This window comes from Penicillium daleae (assembly GCF_028827525.1).
Source record: "Penicillium daleae strain IBT 16125 chromosome Unknown utg000009l_segment0_segment0, whole genome shotgun sequence".
NCBI classification, from domain to species: Eukaryota; Fungi; Ascomycota; class Eurotiomycetes; order Eurotiales; family Aspergillaceae; genus Penicillium; species Penicillium daleae.
In genome coordinates, this window is record NW_026623157.1 from 731,407 (window position 1) to 750,436 (window position 19,030).

Below are 19,030 nucleotides of genomic sequence, written 5' to 3' on the forward strand. Positions count from 1 at the left end.
AAATGTTGATTTTTTTTTTCGAAGCAAACCCAAATGTAAACACTCAGTTGATGGTCGAGCGACCAGCGTCACGGGCCACGTGACTACGCGCCGCTTTCGAAGTTGCGAGCCTCCAAACACACTTCATTGTCGTTTGTTGATCGCACACCTCCAGCTTCCCGCAACTTGGGCTTGCTGAACATCGAATTCAGCTTCCTTCCACCATGCTGAAAGTACCCCGACCACAATGATATCCCCCGTCCCTCTCAATGCGGGCCGCCGACGCGTATTCGGCTCCGTCTTCTCCCCCACGTCACAACAAACTCGGCCACTCTTCGCCTCTAGCTCTGACCCCGACCAAACGCAACTCGCCTCTTTCCAATCCACTGTTTCCTCCTCGACGGTGAAAACGGCCTCCTTGGCCTCGCCTCAGCAAGAACAATTTCCTGAAGCTCGAGACCGAGAAACGTGGGACCAGGCCTGGTCTGCAGTGACGGCCTTTTTGGCCGTTCCTGACCAAGGGTTCGCCCCAATCTACGATGCGAGAGAGACTGATGGAAGTGATGCGCTGAAGGATTGGAATCGATTGAGTCCGCCGTCGAAAGAGACTGCCGAGGCACTGTCTTATTTGACGGCGGCAGAACAGCAGGGCAGTACGGCGTATGGAGCGACAGGGTTGAAGAGTTTGATCGACTGGTATGGTGATGAGATACGGCGGCACTTTCTGGGGAATCTTCGGAGTGGACTACATGAGGTATGTTTGGACGTGCGTTTGCGTATAGCAACCTAGTATTAACGGATCCATAGCTTTTGAAAACACCCGAGAAAGAGGGTTTGTTGCGGTCAATTGTGGACTGCTTGCAGCTTGCTCGTCGCATCTACTTTGCGCCCGTTGTTCATTATCTACTGCCTCTACTGCAAGCGCCGGAACAGGGAAGAGTCTTGACCCAGCTGCAACGTGGGTTCCATACGGTGGTCTCTTATTCGTTGCCGTGGTCCAAGATATCACCACTTCTGGGTGTGGAGCTGGCACAGGATGCCTTGATCATTTTGGGTATCGACACATTGCTCGGAGAGTCGGGCGAAACGGGTGAAGATGAAAACGAAGATGAAAGTGGCGAGGATAAGATGGAAGTCGATCCGCAATACTCAGTCTCGTATGAAGACTGGAAGAATGAAACCTCGGAGACGAGAGCCCATCTGATGACCGAGGGTGAAAATGAACAGGTTACAATGGCTCGAGACCGTCTTCTCGCGTTTCTCAATGGTCTGCAGCAGGTGGGGCTTGGCGGGGACAAAGCGCAAAAGGTGTTCGCCAGCGTGATGAATATTATGATGACCGACTTTGTCCGCGCCGCCTACACGGGTCAATGGGAGACGCCGTCATCAGTGCCGCAACATCTACGACATTGGATTGAGAATGTCTACGCACGACTGGCTGTACAGATTCTGGCGATCATACACACACCTCACGCCGGAAGTCAGCCTCCCAGTTCTTTGGATGTAAGCTTTGGCGACGTGGAAAAGTGGCAGGAGATAGGAATTGCTCGGCTAGGGGCTCTTCGTACCAGCGAGTTGTTCGATGTCATCGTTGATTGGCCAGCGAGTACGGGGGCTGTGGAAGACCTCCGGCATTTCACCACGCATCCTGCTGCTCGAGCTCATGTCACACAGTCGTTCATTACAATTCTGAACCAGAGACTGCTACACCCGGGTGCCTCGACCGTTGAGATCTTGCAATTGTACATCTCTATCATTCGGGCCTTTCATCTGCTCGACCCGAAAGGCGTTCTCTTGGATCGCATTGCTCGGCCAATCCGGCGGTATCTACGAGACCGTGATGATACTATCAAGGTCATAGTCAGTGGGCTTCTGGCTGAGCCCACAGCGGCCGGCGCAAAGACCCCGACATACGCTAATGACACCCTAGTCGAGCTGTCGACCGAGCTATCTAAGGCCCACCAGCTCTCTATGCAAAACAACACCAGTGAACTAGACTGGGATGATATGAACTGGATGCCCGACCCCGTCGATGCAGCACCGGACTATCGCAAGTCAAAGAGCTCCGACGTCATCGATAGCCTAGTCAGCTTATTCGACTCAAAAGAAACCTTCGTCAAAGAACTCCAGACCTTGCTCAGCGACCGTCTCCTCCAAAAGCGCAAGAATTACGACCAAGAAATTTCGGTCCTCGAGTTGCTTAAGGTGCGCTTCGGGGACTCGGCTCTACAAGCGTGCGAAGTAATGCTCCACGACATTTCAGACTCTCGCAAAGTCGACAAGTCTATTTGCAAAGAACAAGGTCTAAACAAACCGCCCGCTCGCCACGTCAAGCGCCCACCAAAGCCACCTGCCCCGGAGCTGCATTCTAAAATCCTCTCACGCTTCTTCTGGCCCACGCTTCAAGATCAAGAGTTCAAGATCCCCGACGAAATCGTCTCCCTACAGCGCAAATATGCCGCTGGCTTCGAAACCCTCAAGGCATCCCGCAAACTTACCTGGCGCAACGGGCTCGGCCAAGTCCTCGTCGAACTACAACTAGGCGATCGCGAATTCTCAGAAGAAGTCACCACCTGGCAAGCAACCGTCATCCACGCCTTCCACTCCGACCACGACGAAGACGCCACGCGAACCATTTCCAATCTATCCGAACAACTAGAAATGACACCCGCCCTCGTCCGCTCTGCCTGCTTATTCTGGGTAAGCAAGCGCATCCTCACCGAATCATCCCGCGACGAATACAGCGTCCTGGAATACCTCCCCTCCGAAGACGAAGACGAATTCGGCGTCTCAGGCGCAGATTCCGGCGAAGCAGATCTACAATCTGGAGATTTATCCACTGCAGCAGCCGCCGCTGAAGCCGCAGCAGCAGTCGCAGCCAAGGAAGCAGCCGAGGCTGCGGCCATGGAGAAGATGAACCTTTATTGGCAGTTCATCGTCGGAATGCTCACGAATCAGGGGGCGATGCCGCTGCAGCGGATTGTTATGATGCTGAAGATTGTTGTGCCGGGTGGGTTTCCGTTTAGTAATGAGGAGTTGAGGGAGTTTTTGGCGGGGATGGTGTCTCAGGGGAAGCTGGAGATTGCGAGCGGTGGGAATTATAAGCTTGTACATTGATTGGGGTGGGTGTGAAGGGGGTGGGAGGTGAAAGTCAGGAATATGCATTTGATTGGCGTTAGGTTGGAGCGGCTGATTACCTATACCCTAGGTTGTATGAATTATGACTGTATTTGAATTTGAGAAGATATGATGCACGTTTCTAGTGATGAGCCGCAGGTTTCAACCCCGTAATATAAAAGTGAGTAAATCGATTCCTGCTGCTGTTTACCTGACATCACTCTCGATACTTGTAATTGAAAGATGAATTTGGATCAAGCATCCATGCATTACCATGACTCACAGACAGGCCGTAGATTGCAATTATTGAGATGTTGATGAATATTCAGAGCACTCGTCACCATTCACTTCAGTCTTCGTACGACAAAACATTAATAATAGGTAGTGTTTCCATATGACATCCTACAACATATGGATGAACTACACACCCAGGGGCGTAGGTTTGACGGGTTCTTTAGGCGCCAGCTATCCATAACAAAGAACCAGAACGAACGGAGTACTCTACTTTGGATTCAGCCACATAGCCAGTCCTTAAGTGGTATTGTTCAGATACCAGCGGCGCACCAATGAAGTATAGAGTAAACCACAGACAGCAGGGCAGAAAAAAGGTATCATTGAACAGAAATTTACACATAATATCATCAGATCTACTCTGCATCCAACGGCGCAACAGGCGGCTGATCATCCACCTGAATGCCACCCCTCTTTTTCTCATTACTATCCCAAAACGGCAACTTCCAACCGCCCTCACTCTCCGGCGTCGCCAACCACAACCGCATAAGATGCCGTCTCGGCGTGGGCGGCGCATGATCCGTATACGAGGTCCGCGCATGGAAAATATGCGAATTAGACAAGAACTGGATATCGCCCACATCCAGAATCATATGCAGCGAGAGACGGTTGCATGTCTCCTCCAGCACCTTGAGAGCTTCCTGCTGGGCGTCGGAGAGAGGTGGGATGATGCCTGCGTCGGAGAAGCGGGTGAGGGAGCGGACGTAGTAGGGGTCCCATTTTGTGTAGACGCGGGCGTTTTCGCCGCGTTCGAGGTAGATGACGCTTGTGCGGATGTATTCGTCTTGGCCTTTGCTTGTTTCGCCTTTGCGGTCGAAGTACCAGATGGGTTCGATGAGGGTTTTGAGGACGTCGGGGCGTTCGACGGATAGGGTGTTGTAGACGTGGTGGGAGGAGACGATGTCTGATTCGCCGCCTTCGAGGGCTTTGGCGATGCAGAGGAGGCCGACGATGTCGGAGTCGTCGCAGTGGAAGAATTGGCTGTGCGGAATGGGTTAGCAGTTTGGATCGAAATAGGGTGACTCTGGGGGTAGGTAGTGCGGGCGGGACCATACCGAGCATTTGTGCGGTAGATGCGCACTTTATCAATCTGGGTCGCGTCCTCGCCGAGATCCTTGACGTGGCCCAGGACGTGGCCGCGGCTGTTTTGGCTGACGAAGTAGCCCAGGTAGGTGCCCAGTCCCATGTATGCGACGCCAGACTTGTGATTGCCCCATTTCTCGACGGGGAAACCCTTGAAGAGAATGAAGCCCTTTCCATCGATGATGTCCTTGCGGAGAGCTTCCAAGTACTTCGAAAGCTTCGGGAGAATGAAGTTGGACTAGATCGCCAGTAAGCTTACGAGTTATGTACCTCGGCTAGGTAGCTGTGAAACCTACCTTGGAGATACCAGTAAGAGGGGTCTTGGAAGCAAGGAACGCATCCGCGGCGATGCTCAGCTCCTCCACTTGCTCCTCCGTGAATCTATGTGTCCATTTCTCCGGGTTCTCGCGGTAATCCTCGGCCTTCCATACCGTGGGGCCAGTGATCTCGCGGGGGAAGCGCTCAAAGGGCACAATATGATCGTAAAGCGGGGGATGTTGACCAGTCGTCTTCAAGCCATCGGGAAAGATATCCAGCGGAGCAGTACCAGCCAAATTATGGGGCGCTGTAGGAAGCGCATCTGTAAGAGCGGGAGCCATGATAGATGTGAGACGCAAATACAGAAGCTTTTGGCAGGTCGAACAAGGGAAAAGAGATACGAGAAAAAGAGGGTTGAATTATATCGTGATAATGACCTGCAGAGGAGGCGCTAGTCCTATTTATAATTTGACAGTCCCGGCCGAGATCTGAACGGCGAGATGGAATGTCGTCTTGTCTGTGAGGGTTATCAAAGGTGAGGAATCGAGTCGCCAGTATGGCGTGCGAGGGTTGCGCTCCACACTCTCATAGGACAGGACATGCTGAGTGAGAACTCCAATAGGGTAAAACGGGTTTCACGGATGTTGCGCGCGGTACACTTACCAAAATAATTATGCCGAATGGAGTTGCAACGTCTTGGTGGTTGCGCTTGAGTGGCCGAGTCGAGTTGATTGGGAGACTTGGGCGGGGGATGGCGCAATTGGCGGGGGTCGATGTTGTGATGACTACGACCGCTCTTCGGGTGGTTAACTAACTAACTAAGTTACGTGAGATTATGTACTCCGTATAGGCACAAATTCCACACCTCAGATTGATATAGAGACCTTGAGCTGGGCGCATTAGTATGGATGGCGTTGTTATTTGTAGAATCGCAATTCCTATGCGGCTATGTGAATCTCGTAGGTCACAGCATATGGATAATGGGATGGATGTTGGATTAAAGATCAACAAAGCTGGCCCGGCTGGTCGGCACCAACCCGACAGCCCGAAAGAGAAGCTAACTAGCCAAACACATACGCAGTAACAAACCTCTCAGTTACGTGGAAGGCTGCTTGAAGAACTACTCGGCCGATAATTATAGCTGGGCCAATGTGTGCAGATTCTTCTCTCGAACATGGAGTCTGTAGACAATGTTTGAAGATCATCTTGTATCATCTGGGACTCGTCGTGATTGGCTGATTAATTGTTGAATCCAAAGTGTCGCAAATAAAGGTGCGTGCCTTCTCGGGCGAGAGAAGATTAGATCTGATAAACGTGGATAAGATGATGTTATCGAGCCTCCGAATCGCACACTTTCTTATTGGTTGCTTTTGCGAGTATGATAATATCTCTTCGGTTGACTAGAAACTCCTGTACAAGTACATATGACAGACAATCCTTTCCTACCTTTCTAATCTCTAATTTTTACTATACAGGCAAAGAATTTGGATCTTCCAAACTTGGTGTCTTCCAACTTCCCAGGCGTACCCTGAGGCACCAAATTACGCGGATTATGTTTCCTTCCTAGTTCGAAAACCGCAGTAACCTCTTGGATTGCTAATACCTCCTCACAACGACCGAGGACGTCGACTCTCATACGCTATACTCCAAACTATGACTTACTATCAACAAGTCAAAGTAGTCTCGGTCCTCTCCTCGCCATGACTAACAAGTTGGACCCTGGGGCGCCGTCCCAAACTCTGGCCAGTGCAGACAAGGATTGAGCTTCCTTTTTCGGGGGGCCATCCCCACCAGATCATCCACGAGGAACCACCACCACATCCTTATCAGGCATTCGGATGCGATCCGACGCCCTATCAGTAACCTTCAACGCGCCTATGTGGTGATCAAGCAAAGATTGCTTGAGATCAGTCCTTCTTTGTACAATCTCCGATTATTGCATTTGGTGCCTTCTCCTCGTTCAACAGCTTGACCGTCCTCTCCGCACATTCCTCTCACTTTCATACTTTCTATCCTTCATATCGCCCGCATATCTACATTTCTCCACATCTCAACACATGGCCCTCCACCGCATCCACGTCGCGGTCCTAGACACCGACGTGCCGTGTGCATCAATCTACATCAAGCGAGGCCTCTACAGCTCCCAGTTCCGTGTCCTGCTTCAAGCGGCCGCAGAACGCATCAACAAACATGCCAATATCAATCCTCAAGACGGCCCGCTAGCCGTACACGTCACGGCCTTTGACGTCGTAGGCGGCTCACTCCCACCCCTCAACGCTCTTCGCACAACCCCACGAACCTCAACCGAGTCTCACATCGGGCCCTTCAGTGCCATCGACGCAATCATCATTACCGGATCTGGCGCATCGGCATACGACCAGATCCCCTGGATTACCGAGCTTCAGTCCTTCATCCAGACAGTTTACACAGACTACCCACTGGTGAAGCTATTCGGCGCCTGCTTCGGCCACCAGCTCATCGCGCAGGCACTACTCTCCACGCCTACCAGCCATGTACCTCTCACAAACACGTTCAACGTGCAACCCGCACAGACGGGCTTCGAAGTGGGCATCCACCCCATCACCCTAGACCCCTCATTCACCGCGCAATTCCCATCCCTCGCCCGCACAGCTTCCAAAGGCCCCCTTCGCCTCCAGTTAATCCACGGCGACCAGGTCCTGCCCACCCCGCAAGCCGTCGCCGCAGCTACATCTACCGGACAAACGTCCGTCTCGCTCCCGGCACCGTGGATGAGTATCGGCAAGAGCGCAGCTTGCCCTGTCCAGGGGTTGTATAACCCTGGCCGGGTCCTGACGTATCAGGCCCATGTGGAGTTTGACACGTTTGTGACTGGCGAGTTGGCCCGTGAATTTGGACGGCGCATGGGTTGGTCGTTTGATGTGGTTGCCGGGTACTTGGATCGGATTAATGAAGCGTGGGTTCCTGGACAAGATGATGATGATGACTCTAAGGCTGCGGCGGAGGCGGTGGTGCTTTTCTTTGCGGGTCTTGAGCAGGGCTGCTTGAAGTTTGAGGGTGTGCAGCTTGTGGATGGATTGATGACGCCGCCGCTTGAGGAGATTTCCGCGTGAGCGTGATTTGAACGGATTTCCTCTTGAGATGCTTCTTTTCATTCAGTGTTTCTGAGAGGCACTTGTCGGGGCTTTTTCTGGATGGCATGCTTTGCGCCTACGCAGACATTTTTGTTCGATCTGTTACGCGCTGACAACCGGAGTTTCCCGACATTTGAATCATCTCGAATCATGTTGAGGGTGATTACATACTGCCATTGCGGTCGACAGCCCCTCGATAGTGGCAAGAATTGAGTTGCCTGGAGAGTCGTCAGTAGACCCTGCGTCTCTGCGACACGGTTGGTATGTTGATTCTGCAGGGATAGTAAGGAGGAAGTGACTGTGCATACACAATACCCAAAGACGAAGAAGGTGTGCTAGCGAACCTGTTTCTTGATACATTCCTCTAGTGAGGACGCATTTGAGCGACGATATATTCCAATTGATTCAATATATGAAACTTGCCTGGTCCAAAAATAGTTCAGACATACAGTATTCTTACTGTAGATAGTGGGAAACACTTTCCCGATACATAGCTCGTAGGCCCCGCAATGCGTGTACCCCTCAAAGATCGGAGAAGTCTCGGGCAACCTCCGGCGCATGAAGATGAAAGTTATCCCAGCGATAGGTTATTCAAAGATTTGAAATTGGAGCTTAGGCTTGAATTGATAACCGCGCCTAAAGATAGCAAGAGAACTATTAGTACAAGAGCTCAAAATCAAAATCAATGGACATTTGACTCGTGGTAATAATACCTTACCCCTCGGGCCCTAGCTAAGCGTCTATTAGAACTTACTCAGGTCCTCCGTATGTATCCAGATTGATAACCAGGACTCAGGTGAACCCCCCTTCCCAAATATTGACGCACGAGCGGTTCGCTAGCTGGATTTGTATTGTAGCTTCTCCATACTCCTTACAGTAGTGTTAGGAGTAGGAGGAACTGGAACTAGGCGATAAAGCTACCCAGATACACAGACCATACTGTAGTAACTGTACTCCGTACAGAGTACTAGTACTGTATGTACCCACAGCCCACAGCAAGGTCGTACCGAGAACGGCGCAAATCTCCACCGTGACAGATCTCCGCTCCGCCGTTTCGGGACCACACCCCACCAGCTAACCAGCTCAGCACATACAGAGGGTAAAAGCGATCAGACAGGAGACGACAGTAGTAGCTACAGGACGTAGTATGTAGTTTGGGATAAGGGGATTGCAGAAGCAATTACAATTTATCGGGGAGGTATCAACAACAAGACTAAATAGACTAGAGTAGAGGAGATACCTCCAACAAAGCTGATTCCTATTCCACAAACCACTTAACTCGTCTGCATACAGGGTACTGTAGCTACCGGCCAAGCTATATACCTATACTTCGTCCCAGCACCACCGACGTCGGTAAATCCAAGTACCCCGTATACGGAGCACATAGGTTTTTTTTTTTTTTTTTTTCCCCTTCCTTCCCCCTTCCTCGCAACAGTTCTCCTCATCCTCCTCCTCCCCATCCCCTCCCTGCATCTGCACGGCCATCCCCATCCGGGATGGCGCCCTTACCGAAAGACGCCGTCCACCAATGACGATGCAGATAATTGTGCCCATTGGGACTCCACTGGCCGGTTGGAAAAAGCCAATCATGCTGCTTTGGTATGCTCTTCATCGGCATGTGCCCCGTGCTGGGTGGAGTCGGGTAAACTCAGCGATGGGTGTATTACCTCCACTGGTAAATTGTAATTTATGATGGTACGCGTGGTGTGTGGGAATTAGAGTTGGAGTTGGACGGGCGAGGTCGGAAGGGGGGGAGGGGGGGAGGACAGTAGTTTAGTACGGACTCCAGTACTGGGCAGTGGGAGGGGGAGTTGAGAGGGGAAAATCTGGATGGAATACAAAATAGGTACCTATAAATACTATGAATGCTATCTCTGTCTCGCGCAATGGATAAGCACAGCTCCCAAGGCCAGGTTCCCGTAGCCAGCCTCGGTATCGCACGGCACCGGACCCGAGCTGGGAACCTGAGACGCTGAGATCTCCGTTTCCTTTGTGTGTTTCGCTGGGGAGGCCACCAGAAATAAACTCTTTGTAGTCATTGTTTTTTTTTTCTGAGGCAGATGGATCCAATCTGGAACCTCTATTTTAACCCTCCCTGTATTCTTTTATTCTGTCTATACATAGAACTATCATCCACAGGTCTCGTCGCAGCTGTTCCATGTAATCACGTCCATGTCCTCCGTACTTCGTACCGTATCCATGTATATCTTACCCGCCGTAAGTATCTCCGGTGAGCCGGGTATCGGTAATACACCACGTAACGTGGCGCTAAGGGCCTTTGCCACCCGGAGCTCCCCTCCTTCGCTCGAGAGCTTCTGGAATTTCGAGAGCTTCGAGCTGGGGAGAGCTTCGGAGGGGCCGCTGATAGCGCCTATCGTGACCTCCCCATCCCCTCGTTCAACGCTTATCGAGGGGTACGGAAAAGAGCATTCGAGCCACCATCTACTGGATATAATTCTGGTAGAACAGAATTCGGAAAGGAATTTCATAGGAACAAGTGACAACTGTCAATCTGATCCTCCAGCTTCCTTCGGCGTTCCACCGGGCTTTCCGAAGCCGTAAAATGACCGTACGCACGATCCCCAGCTCCGATTAGAAGGTGGATATTAAGCCAGGAGGGTCGGAGTACCTCCCTCTCTTGCGCATATGTACATCATGCATGCGATTGCGGGCCACACCCATCTCCAGCTAGGGCTGGACTGGAGCTGAGCAGAGGTAGATCTCTATTTTAACTAGGTTACAGTAGATTTTGATGATGACTGAAGACTGTCGAGAGGGGGGGGATCGAATTTTCAGCTGTGCCTGGGACGAAGAAACAAGCAAATAAAAAACGGTAGGGACGGGGGGGGGATTACCGTTTGGTACGGTCATTACACGCTCTCTTTTCGAGGGAACCGGCTGGCGAAGCGGGCATGGGTGTTCTTTAATTGTCACCAACTGGGTAACTTTGGGGTACTCTCGTTACGCTGACCAGCTTACCCAGCCCGTCTTTTCCTGTGCCACTCGATGAGCCGCGCTTTCGTTCATCCTTTTCTTCCTTTCTCTCCTCCCCACCAGATCATTCGAATGGGCTATTTTTGCGCCCGTTGTGATCCTCACTTCCTTTGTCCTCGACGTATATATACATTCCCGGGTCCTCCTGCTCTCCGACCCCGCCGAATCCCCCGCACAGACTGAGATTCAAGAGTACGAAGGACAGGCCACAGTGCGACAGCCAGAGACCGAGAGACAGACACAGAGAGAGAGGGAGGGAAGAGCACATATGCACCATGCCTCCACGAAGCTCGCTGACGAGCTCGTTCTCGGTCACCGACGCCAACAACGAAGTCATTTGTCCCTTGAAAAATAACGATGGATCCAGCTGTCGCAAGCGCTGTACAGGAGTAAGTTGGTTCCTTTGTCCTTTTTCTTCTACTTCGTCTTCATTTGCCTCGCCTTTCGCCGTCTGTCCCCCCCCCCCCCGTCGGGTCACTTTTGCCCTCGAACCCCACCTTATCGCCATCACGGCGGATGCGTGGGATGCAATGGCGTGGGAATTTAACCCTCCCTTACAATTAATCAGATGCAAAATCGTCCAGATCAAAAGCTGCGCTGTAGCTAACCTTGCTGCATAGGAAAAGCGCTATCGCTCCATGCAGGAGCACATCCGACGTGCGCATCCGAACCACTACATCCCGAAGCTCCCGGCTACCGAGGAGAGCTTCCTGCTCATGGTGACCACCCCGCCCGAGCAACGTGCCCACTTGTCTCCTCCAGAACCAGCTCGTCCGCGACGCCCTCATGGTCATGGTAAGTTCTGGCGCCCGGGGGGTTTTTTTCTTCAATGGGTTTCTTCATCTGCTTCTTCCCCCCCGAAGGACAGGGATTTGCTAACGGTTACTCGCAGATATCGCGGATAGAGACATCTACGTTGCTGATCCCAGCTCCCCGGCCACCCCTCGAGCTCTGGATGAAACCCACCCCGCCGCTGCGACCGCAGCCGTTGCGCTCGCTCAATTGCATCACCACCGTTTGGCCTCGGACTGGGACACTGATATGGTATGTACTTTTCTAGCTCCTTATGCTTCTCCTCCCCGCCATTCTCCATGAGATAATTGACTAACACTTTCCCCGCGCTCTTTACCCCACAGGACACCCACTCCGACACCGATATTCATCAAGGCCGCATGCGCTCTTCCATTGAACTCCCATCGCTGCGCGACCACTTCAAGCAAGAATCTCTGTCGCACTTCTCTTCGCCCCGCCCGCGGACACTCCTCCCGTCCATCCTCAATCACTCGCCGCCCGGTCGCTCCTCGACTCTGCCCCCGATCCAGCGACGAGACAAGCTTTCCACCCCGCGCAAATCATCCATTGCCCAGTCGGCCCGCAAAGCCAAGCACGACCGCCCGAAATCAAAAGAATTCGGTCGGCGCCCGAGTCTCGGCGATCGCAAGGCCCTGTCCGCAGAGCCGCAGACCGCTGCGTGGGCACAGGGCAAGCGCTGGGAGGATCTCATTGAAGCGGCTACATCCGCGACGGAAGCTGATGATGAGCGGTATTCCGAGGTCAGTTTGAGCGACACCCAGTCTAGCGATCCGAGAATTGACATGATGGAACTTGATTTCCAGGCTGGTCAGTCCCCGACGATTGCTCCACTGTTTGCGAACGTGACCTCTGCGCCCTCGGGACTCAAGAACCGGTCTTCTTTACCCCCAGCGTTCCAATCCGGCTCAGGGCTTCCGCCAATCTCGTCGCACCGACCGTTCCCGCCTCATTCATATGCCGCTTCGCCATTACACAAGTCGCTCACGCCCCCGCCATTCGAAGGCCACCGCGGTCGCGACAGCGATCTGGAGCCCTTCCCATCCATTGAGTCCTCGCTCGACTCCATGTCTTCCGCCTCGGGCAAGAATTTCCCCTCGTCAGCTTCCGGCATCGCGCGCTCTATCAATTCGGACTCCAGTCCCGTGTTGAACCTCATCCCACCAATTTCCCAACAACGCCAGCACCACCGCTTCTCAAACCCCACGCCTGCGTCATTCCGGAATAACGACATCCAGATCTATTGCGCACAGTGCAAGCGACCCTGGCCCCTGAACGAATGCTATGCCTGTACGGAGTGCATTTGCGGCGTGTGTCGCGAGTGTGTCAGCTTGTTCATCTCCAGCCCGCCCGCCTCCTTCCGCAGTCCCGGTAATGGCTTGCTGAACAATGCTCCGCCCCCAGGCCCGACGAGCTACCCGAGTGCCAGGGGATGTCCGCGCTGCCGAACGACTGGAGGCAAGTGGAAGGCTTTCCAGATTGATATCAAGTGATCTACTCACTACTTCACCCATGGCCACGACCTCGACGGCATGCAGCAACTCAAGAGATGATGTGGGTTTTTACGGATGTTATGAATTATGCCTTTGAGATATACGGTCCTTCCTTTTTGTTTACTTTGATTCGTCTTTTTTTTTGGACGGGCGCTAGGGTGGAGTGAATCACTTCTACTGCACGACACGGTCCTGAAATCTCAACCTCAACCTCAATCTCAATCAGCTCCTTGACTCGACAGGGAAGACAGGACCTGTCGCAAGATGCGCCATTTGATTGGAGTATATCTTCGGTGCCGGACTCCGCATTGAAGATTAAAAAAATTGCAAATAAGCTGGTTCTTTTTTTGCAGTGGACAGAGATGGTCTTTCTTTTTCTTCCTTGGTCTCCTGCCACGTTCCCGTTCCCTTTTCTTTTTCCTTCTGTTTCATGCCCTTGGTTTTTACGGGTACCGGTGGCATATTGGGGGGTTTATAGGGGTTTATTTTTCTAGTTGGAATTTGAGGTTTCAATTTCTCGTCATTTCTTTTTTTGTCTCACGTTTCAATGTTTTATGTCTATCTTGATGGTTACGTCTGTCTATGTTGATGTTTTATGTCCATGCTTCGGTTTCGTCCTTCATGAGTAAGGTTATGTGTTTTTTTTTCTGTTCTGTCACTTCTCATTCGGCCTTTCATTTCCACATTCACTGCTCCCTTGTGACGTGTGACGTGATCTTGTGCTACTGTCTACTATCTTCTTCGGTCTAGTATCTAGTCTTGATGTTATCATGGTATAGAAGAGAGTTGATGGGATGAAATGGTGGGAATAGCAGGAAGCGGATCTTGGTCGAAGATACTGGCTATGATTAGTCTGTCTTTCCTCTGCTTTTTCTCTTTGGGGGTTTGGTGGTTATCTCGTTTGTTTCAGTTCAGATTCATATTCATTCTCATACACATTTTGGAGTATATTTGTCAATTTACCTGATCTTGATTATATGTCTATTTGTTTCTATTATAGGAGGCATTCTTTTTTTAACTTAACAGTATCTTTCGCTCTTTTCTGTTCAAATGTGTAATTGGGCTTGAATAGGTTCCTAATGGTATCACGTTGAGACTTTGGTTACCAATAGCATCTATCATGAGTCAATCATCTTACTTATTTATATAACTAGTAGCAACGCCCTGCCTTGAAACGCTTAGATCGAATCTTCGACTTGTACATTCAACCTCCAAAACGCAACATGAAATCTAACTCGAATAAACACAAAACTCCATCTCTGACCCCCTCTATGCAACTCCTCTATCCTAAACCAAAGTAATACCCGTATAACACCCATCATTCCTCACCAACTCTACCTTCATCCCATCATCCAATCCAACAGAATACAAACTGCCCCCCAAATCCGCCACATACATAATATTATTCGCCCGATCCAACTTCAACCCAATCGGCTCATGGAAATGTCTCGCCAGAATAACCTTGTGCATATCAACCTGCTCCCCACCAACATACGCCCGATACAACGCACACCCCATGGGGTGCTCCCCCCGATCCGTCCAGTACAAAGTCTGCGTATCACTATCAATCTCGATATCAATCGGCTCCGGCAACCCATCAAACAAACACTCGATATCAGAGCGAGTCTCCGCCGTCTCGCCAGGCGGAATGTCAAGGCCTGCGCGGAAAATCCGGCCTCGCCCGCCCTTACTCGGGCCCCGCTGCGTCCAGTATATGTGCCCGTGTTCCTCGTCGAGGGCGATGCCCACGCACCACAGCCGCATCTGCTCGCCGAGCTTCATGTCTGCGGTAGCGCGGCGCTGCATGACGATCTCGTGGTTGCTCCCGTCGTAGCACACGCGGTGTATACTTGTGCCCTCGCGGTCGCAGATATACAGCTGTTTCCGCGCATCCCTGACGGAGATCTGTTTCGGCGTGTGTACTTTGCCCTTGGGGATGACACAGCGGACTTGACTTCCGTCCATATTGGCCGTCCACACCGAGCCATCGCAAGCAGCGGTGCTGCGGCCCATGTTCGTCCAGAAAATGCGCTGGCATTCGAGCGAGACGTCGATGCCGTCGGGCAGATTCTGGCCCACGACGACCGGGGTGAGTTTCTGCGTTGCCAGGTTCAGGCGCAGGATTTTGCCGTTGGTGTGCACCTGGGAGACGTCGCGGGCGTTGCCGCCCAGGCCTACGTCCAGCAGGTAGATGTCCTTTGCTGCGGTGGGGGGGTTTGCGGGCTGGGCTTGTGCGGTGGCAGATTTGACGGTTGGAGGGTAGAGGCCGCCCTTTTCGCTCTTTTTGCCGAGTCGGCCCTGCTTGATGTAGTGTTCTCGTAGCCAGTTGACTGTCTTTGCGGGATCCAGGCCGCGCTCTTGCACGTAGTTGTCTTCGATGTAGGCTACGGTGTCGAGGCCGACTTGGTCCATTAGTTGGCAGGGCAGGGGTCCGTTTTTGAACATGTGTTCCCAGAGAAGATCGATTTCGCTGGGGTCGCTGACACCTTCGGAGAGGATGTTCATGATCTCGCGTTTCACTGCGGCCCAGAGCCGGTTGAAGATGAATCTGGCAGGAGTCAAGGATTAGTTCTGGTGGTAACGTAAAGTAAAGTGGAAAGCAGGGAGAAGTGATAACGCACCCTGTCGACTCTCGTCGCGCAGTAACCGGCAACAGTCCACATTCGCCCATCACATCCTCCAGGTAGGAGAAAATCTGGGGATCCGTCTCTCCGCAGGTCATCATCTCCACGGTCCGAATCATGGGCGGCATCGTGAAATGGATATTGAGGAATCTCTTCTTCCGCTCAGAAGATACCTTGGACGACATCAAACTCGACTTGAAAGAAGAGCTGTTCGACCCAATAATACAATCCGCCGGACATCTCTCATCCAGCTCACGGAAAGTCTCAATCTTAAGATCCAGCTTCTCAGGAATAGCCTCGATAACCAACCACGCATTACTAACAGCGGGCCCGATCTCCGTAAAGGTCTTGTAATTGCCAAAAGGCGCCTGGGTGTACGACTCAAAGTCGACAGTCGAAACGCCCGTGTCGCACAGTCCAGCATCGACAATTTGGTTGTCATTGTGCGTCTCGTCGGCATCTCGGGATGATCCCTTGTCTTTGCTGATGCGTGGCATCAACGAGTACTCCTGCTTGTGGGCGTCGATGTAATCCACGACACCCTGCAACGCGGCGGTTGATGGATCCCGGACGTGCACATTGTAGCCAGCTGCCACGAAGACGCAGCCGATACGTCGGCCCAAGACGCCGCCGCCAATGATGGCTACAGGGCGGTCGGTGCGAGGTTTGACTGCCATTACAGCAGAGTTTGGTTGGAATCAAGAGGAGGGAAGAGAGGTAGGTTTCATAAGATATGCGAGGATTGAGGGTATGTGTCTATCGATATGACGTATGATGAGGGTGGAAGGCAAGAGGCAACTCCTACGGCGAGGCCGTTTATATATGTGTTATCAAGAGTCAAACATAGTGTCTGTTACCTGGTAGGCATGTATGCACGTTGACAATCATATCCCAGGGTTCTACTTTCATTAGACGCTCCATAAAAGTGTGCCACCGGAAACCCGGCATCAAGAACAGGAAGGGTGGTCCTGAGTATACCCATTTCGGACATATCCAGGCTCCGGAAGACTCGGGCTGGGGGTAAATCTTCCCAGAAATGCGTTTATACTGAATCGATCTATGACCCGGTTGCATGTAGATCCACCAAGGTGTTGGAAACTAGGCCCGTTCCTCGCGGGACTGATAGACGGAGCGGATTCGGCTCGGATTCGGTACGGAGACACTTCGGACGTTATCGGGTTGCCGAGGATATTCTTGGTCGGCGAAGGTTTTGGGGTTCGTTAGTCTTTGATTTTTCTATTGCCTGATCGAGTTCACCTCTCCGAGCTTATCTCATAGTGTGGATAGAGGTAGACCGTGGGATGGGATAGAGGTGGGCCTTCGCAGAGCTCTGAATATCACTACGTGCCGGATGGGTCCAGGTCAAAAATACAGGTTTAGAGAGGATTTCTATGTTCTTAGTTCTCCAAAGGATGTTCAGTGACTGGGGCATATAAAATTTCATTTGTCTATCCTGCTCAAGACCTATCTATTGATGCAAATCATCTAAAACAAATTACTCTTCACCACAGCTATCTAGAACAAAAACACCTGGTCCGTAGCCTTTGACAGAACACCCGGCTCTTTCCACCCAAGTCCAGCAAGCGCCTTCTTCATGGCATTGATCATCGGAGGCGGACCGCACAGTAGCATTTTGTTGGTCTCATCCGCAGGCGCCAGATACTCCTTGATCAAGTCCTGGCTAACAAAACCTCTATGTCCATTCCAACTCTCTCCAGCTTGCGAGAGCACATACTGCACTTGAAACTTGTTCGGGAATCTCATCGCAAAATCATCCAGCTCCTTCCGCAGCAAGATGTCCTCCTCCGTGTTATTTGCGTAGAGGAGACTCATATGTGTCGAATCTGTCTCGTCATCGCAGATTGCACGGATCAGCTGGTACATAGGCGTGATACCAGTTCCACCAGCGATCATGCCAATTTGTTTGGCGTATGTGGTACTATACTGCATAGCACCCTTGGGCCCTCGGATTTCAATCGTGTCACCGATTTGCATAGATTCCAGGTGCTTGGTCATCAGGCCCTGTGGGTATACCTTGACTAACAGTTCGATTCGTCCCAAGTCCGTATTGTTCGAGACTGGGGTATACGAGCGCGAGACACTTTGGCCATTGATTGTAGCTCGTAGCGCGATGTGTTGACCAGTCGGGAGGCCCAGGACATCGTCGGTATTCGGAAGACCAAACACGAAGCGGTATACATTGGGTGCAACCGAGTCCTTGCGGACGAGTGGGAAATGCTTCCATTTCCGAGGATCGAGTGGGGGCTCGCGTTTCGATTTGCCAGCCTTGCTGCTTTCTGCTGGCAATCTCTTTCGGAATATGATCTTGTCGGTGCGTGTGGTGCGGTGTGGAGGGTAGTGGGTGAACTCCTGCTGAACGTCCAACTTGGTCGATAGCCACATTGTCAGGCCCGTTGTGAGAGACAACTGCGCAACGCTTGCAATGCCAAATCCAGACCAGAACTGGCCGGAGGTAGAGCGGTTGGAGAGGAGAGTCGAAGCGTGGATTGACAGTTGTTTGAGCGACTCAAGAGTGGGTCTCCATCCTTGCCGGTAGCCATGGACTGCTGCTGCACCCAGAGCGCCAGTAAAGCCAAGTTTGACAAGAATGGCAATGGCGGAGTGCTTAGAGGTTTTTTTCACATTGATTGCTGCCGTTTGAGCAACTTGTTCAAAGGTCGGGCGATAGACTTCGATGGTCTCGGCGTGCTCCTGAATGATTTGTTAGATTGATGTGGAATTGATTTGAGAAAGAGCTGCATGTAGCACTTACCTCAGTTGGAAGATCTCCAATATGATATTTCTCAAGTTCTTCCCGGGCTTCATCAGAGTGTCCAGTCTCTTCAAATGATTCAGTAGCATCAGTGCCAGCAACTTCAATCAAAATAGCACTGCCTCCGGGGTGATCTTCAAGATATTTGGTAATATCATAGACCTTGTTATGCAGAATAATCCACAAATCGTCGGCCTTGTTATGTTTCTGCACTTCGTCGAGTGTATACATCGTGAAATATAATGTAGACGGCGGCTAACTTCATGCAACGAATTCGTGCTGCATCGGGTATATATAAGATCGCACCTCGGGTTCCCAATATTCTCTTTCACTCATCGGATATCTTCGGACCAAGAAAAACTCCATTCTCGGCCCGACAGCAATGGGAACTCGTCCTGCGATGCAAATAACCTCATTTTGACTGGTGCGCCACCGGCCCACATGCCTTTCGTGCGAAGTTCGCACGAGTTTCGGAGCCAACGGAGACCCTCTTGC

The 19,030-nt window shown here is 51.7% G+C and overlaps 6 protein-coding genes across 6 annotated transcripts; 3 read left to right on the forward strand and 3 right to left on the reverse strand.

Annotated features, from left to right (window-relative positions):
• Positions 1-226: 226 nt before the first annotated feature.
• Positions 227-3,096, forward strand: N7458_011475 (anaphase promoting complex subunit 2; the record flags this gene model as incomplete). The annotated part of the gene is made up of 2 exons (XM_056914857.1): positions 227-733; positions 787-3,096. The coding sequence occupies 2 exons, from the start codon at positions 227-229 to the stop codon at positions 3,094-3,096; spliced, it is 2,817 nt and encodes a 938-aa protein (XP_056759611.1).
• A 647-nt stretch (positions 3,097-3,743) lies between these two features.
• N7458_011476 (TauD/TfdA family dioxygenase) lies at positions 3,744-5,069 on the reverse strand (the record flags this gene model as incomplete). Its single annotated transcript, XM_056914858.1, has 3 exons — positions 3,744-4,368; positions 4,443-4,708; positions 4,767-5,069. The coding sequence occupies 3 exons, from the start codon at positions 5,067-5,069 to the stop codon at positions 3,744-3,746; spliced, it is 1,194 nt and encodes a 397-aa protein (XP_056759612.1).
• Positions 5,070-6,785: 1,716 nt separating this feature from the next.
• N7458_011477 (type 1 glutamine amidotransferase) lies at positions 6,786-7,820 on the forward strand (the record flags this gene model as incomplete). The annotated part of the gene is made up of 1 exon (XM_056914859.1): positions 6,786-7,820. The coding sequence occupies one exon, from the start codon at positions 6,786-6,788 to the stop codon at positions 7,818-7,820; it is 1,035 nt and encodes a 344-aa protein (XP_056759613.1).
• A 3,290-nt stretch (positions 7,821-11,110) lies between these two features.
• Positions 11,111-13,138, forward strand: rfeD (uncharacterized protein; the record flags this gene model as incomplete). The annotated part of the gene is made up of 4 exons (XM_056914860.1): positions 11,111-11,224; positions 11,456-11,630; positions 11,728-11,879; positions 11,972-13,138. 4 exons carry the CDS (start codon positions 11,111-11,113, stop codon positions 13,136-13,138), a joined length of 1,608 nt encoding a protein of 535 aa, XP_056759614.1.
• Positions 13,139-14,425: 1,287 nt separating this feature from the next.
• N7458_011479 (3-hydroxyacyl-CoA dehydrogenase-like protein LAM1) lies at positions 14,426-16,439 on the reverse strand (the record flags this gene model as incomplete). The annotated part of the gene is made up of 2 exons (XM_056914861.1): positions 14,426-15,686; positions 15,760-16,439. The coding sequence occupies 2 exons, from the start codon at positions 16,437-16,439 to the stop codon at positions 14,426-14,428; spliced, it is 1,941 nt and encodes a 646-aa protein (XP_056759615.1).
• Positions 16,440-17,277: 838 nt separating this feature from the next.
• On the reverse strand, positions 17,278-18,766 carry N7458_011480 (Cytochrome b5; the record flags this gene model as incomplete). Its single annotated transcript, XM_056914862.1, has 2 exons — positions 17,278-18,474; positions 18,536-18,766. The coding sequence occupies 2 exons, from the start codon at positions 18,764-18,766 to the stop codon at positions 17,278-17,280; spliced, it is 1,428 nt and encodes a 475-aa protein (XP_056759616.1).
• Positions 18,767-19,030: the final 264 nt, after the last annotated feature.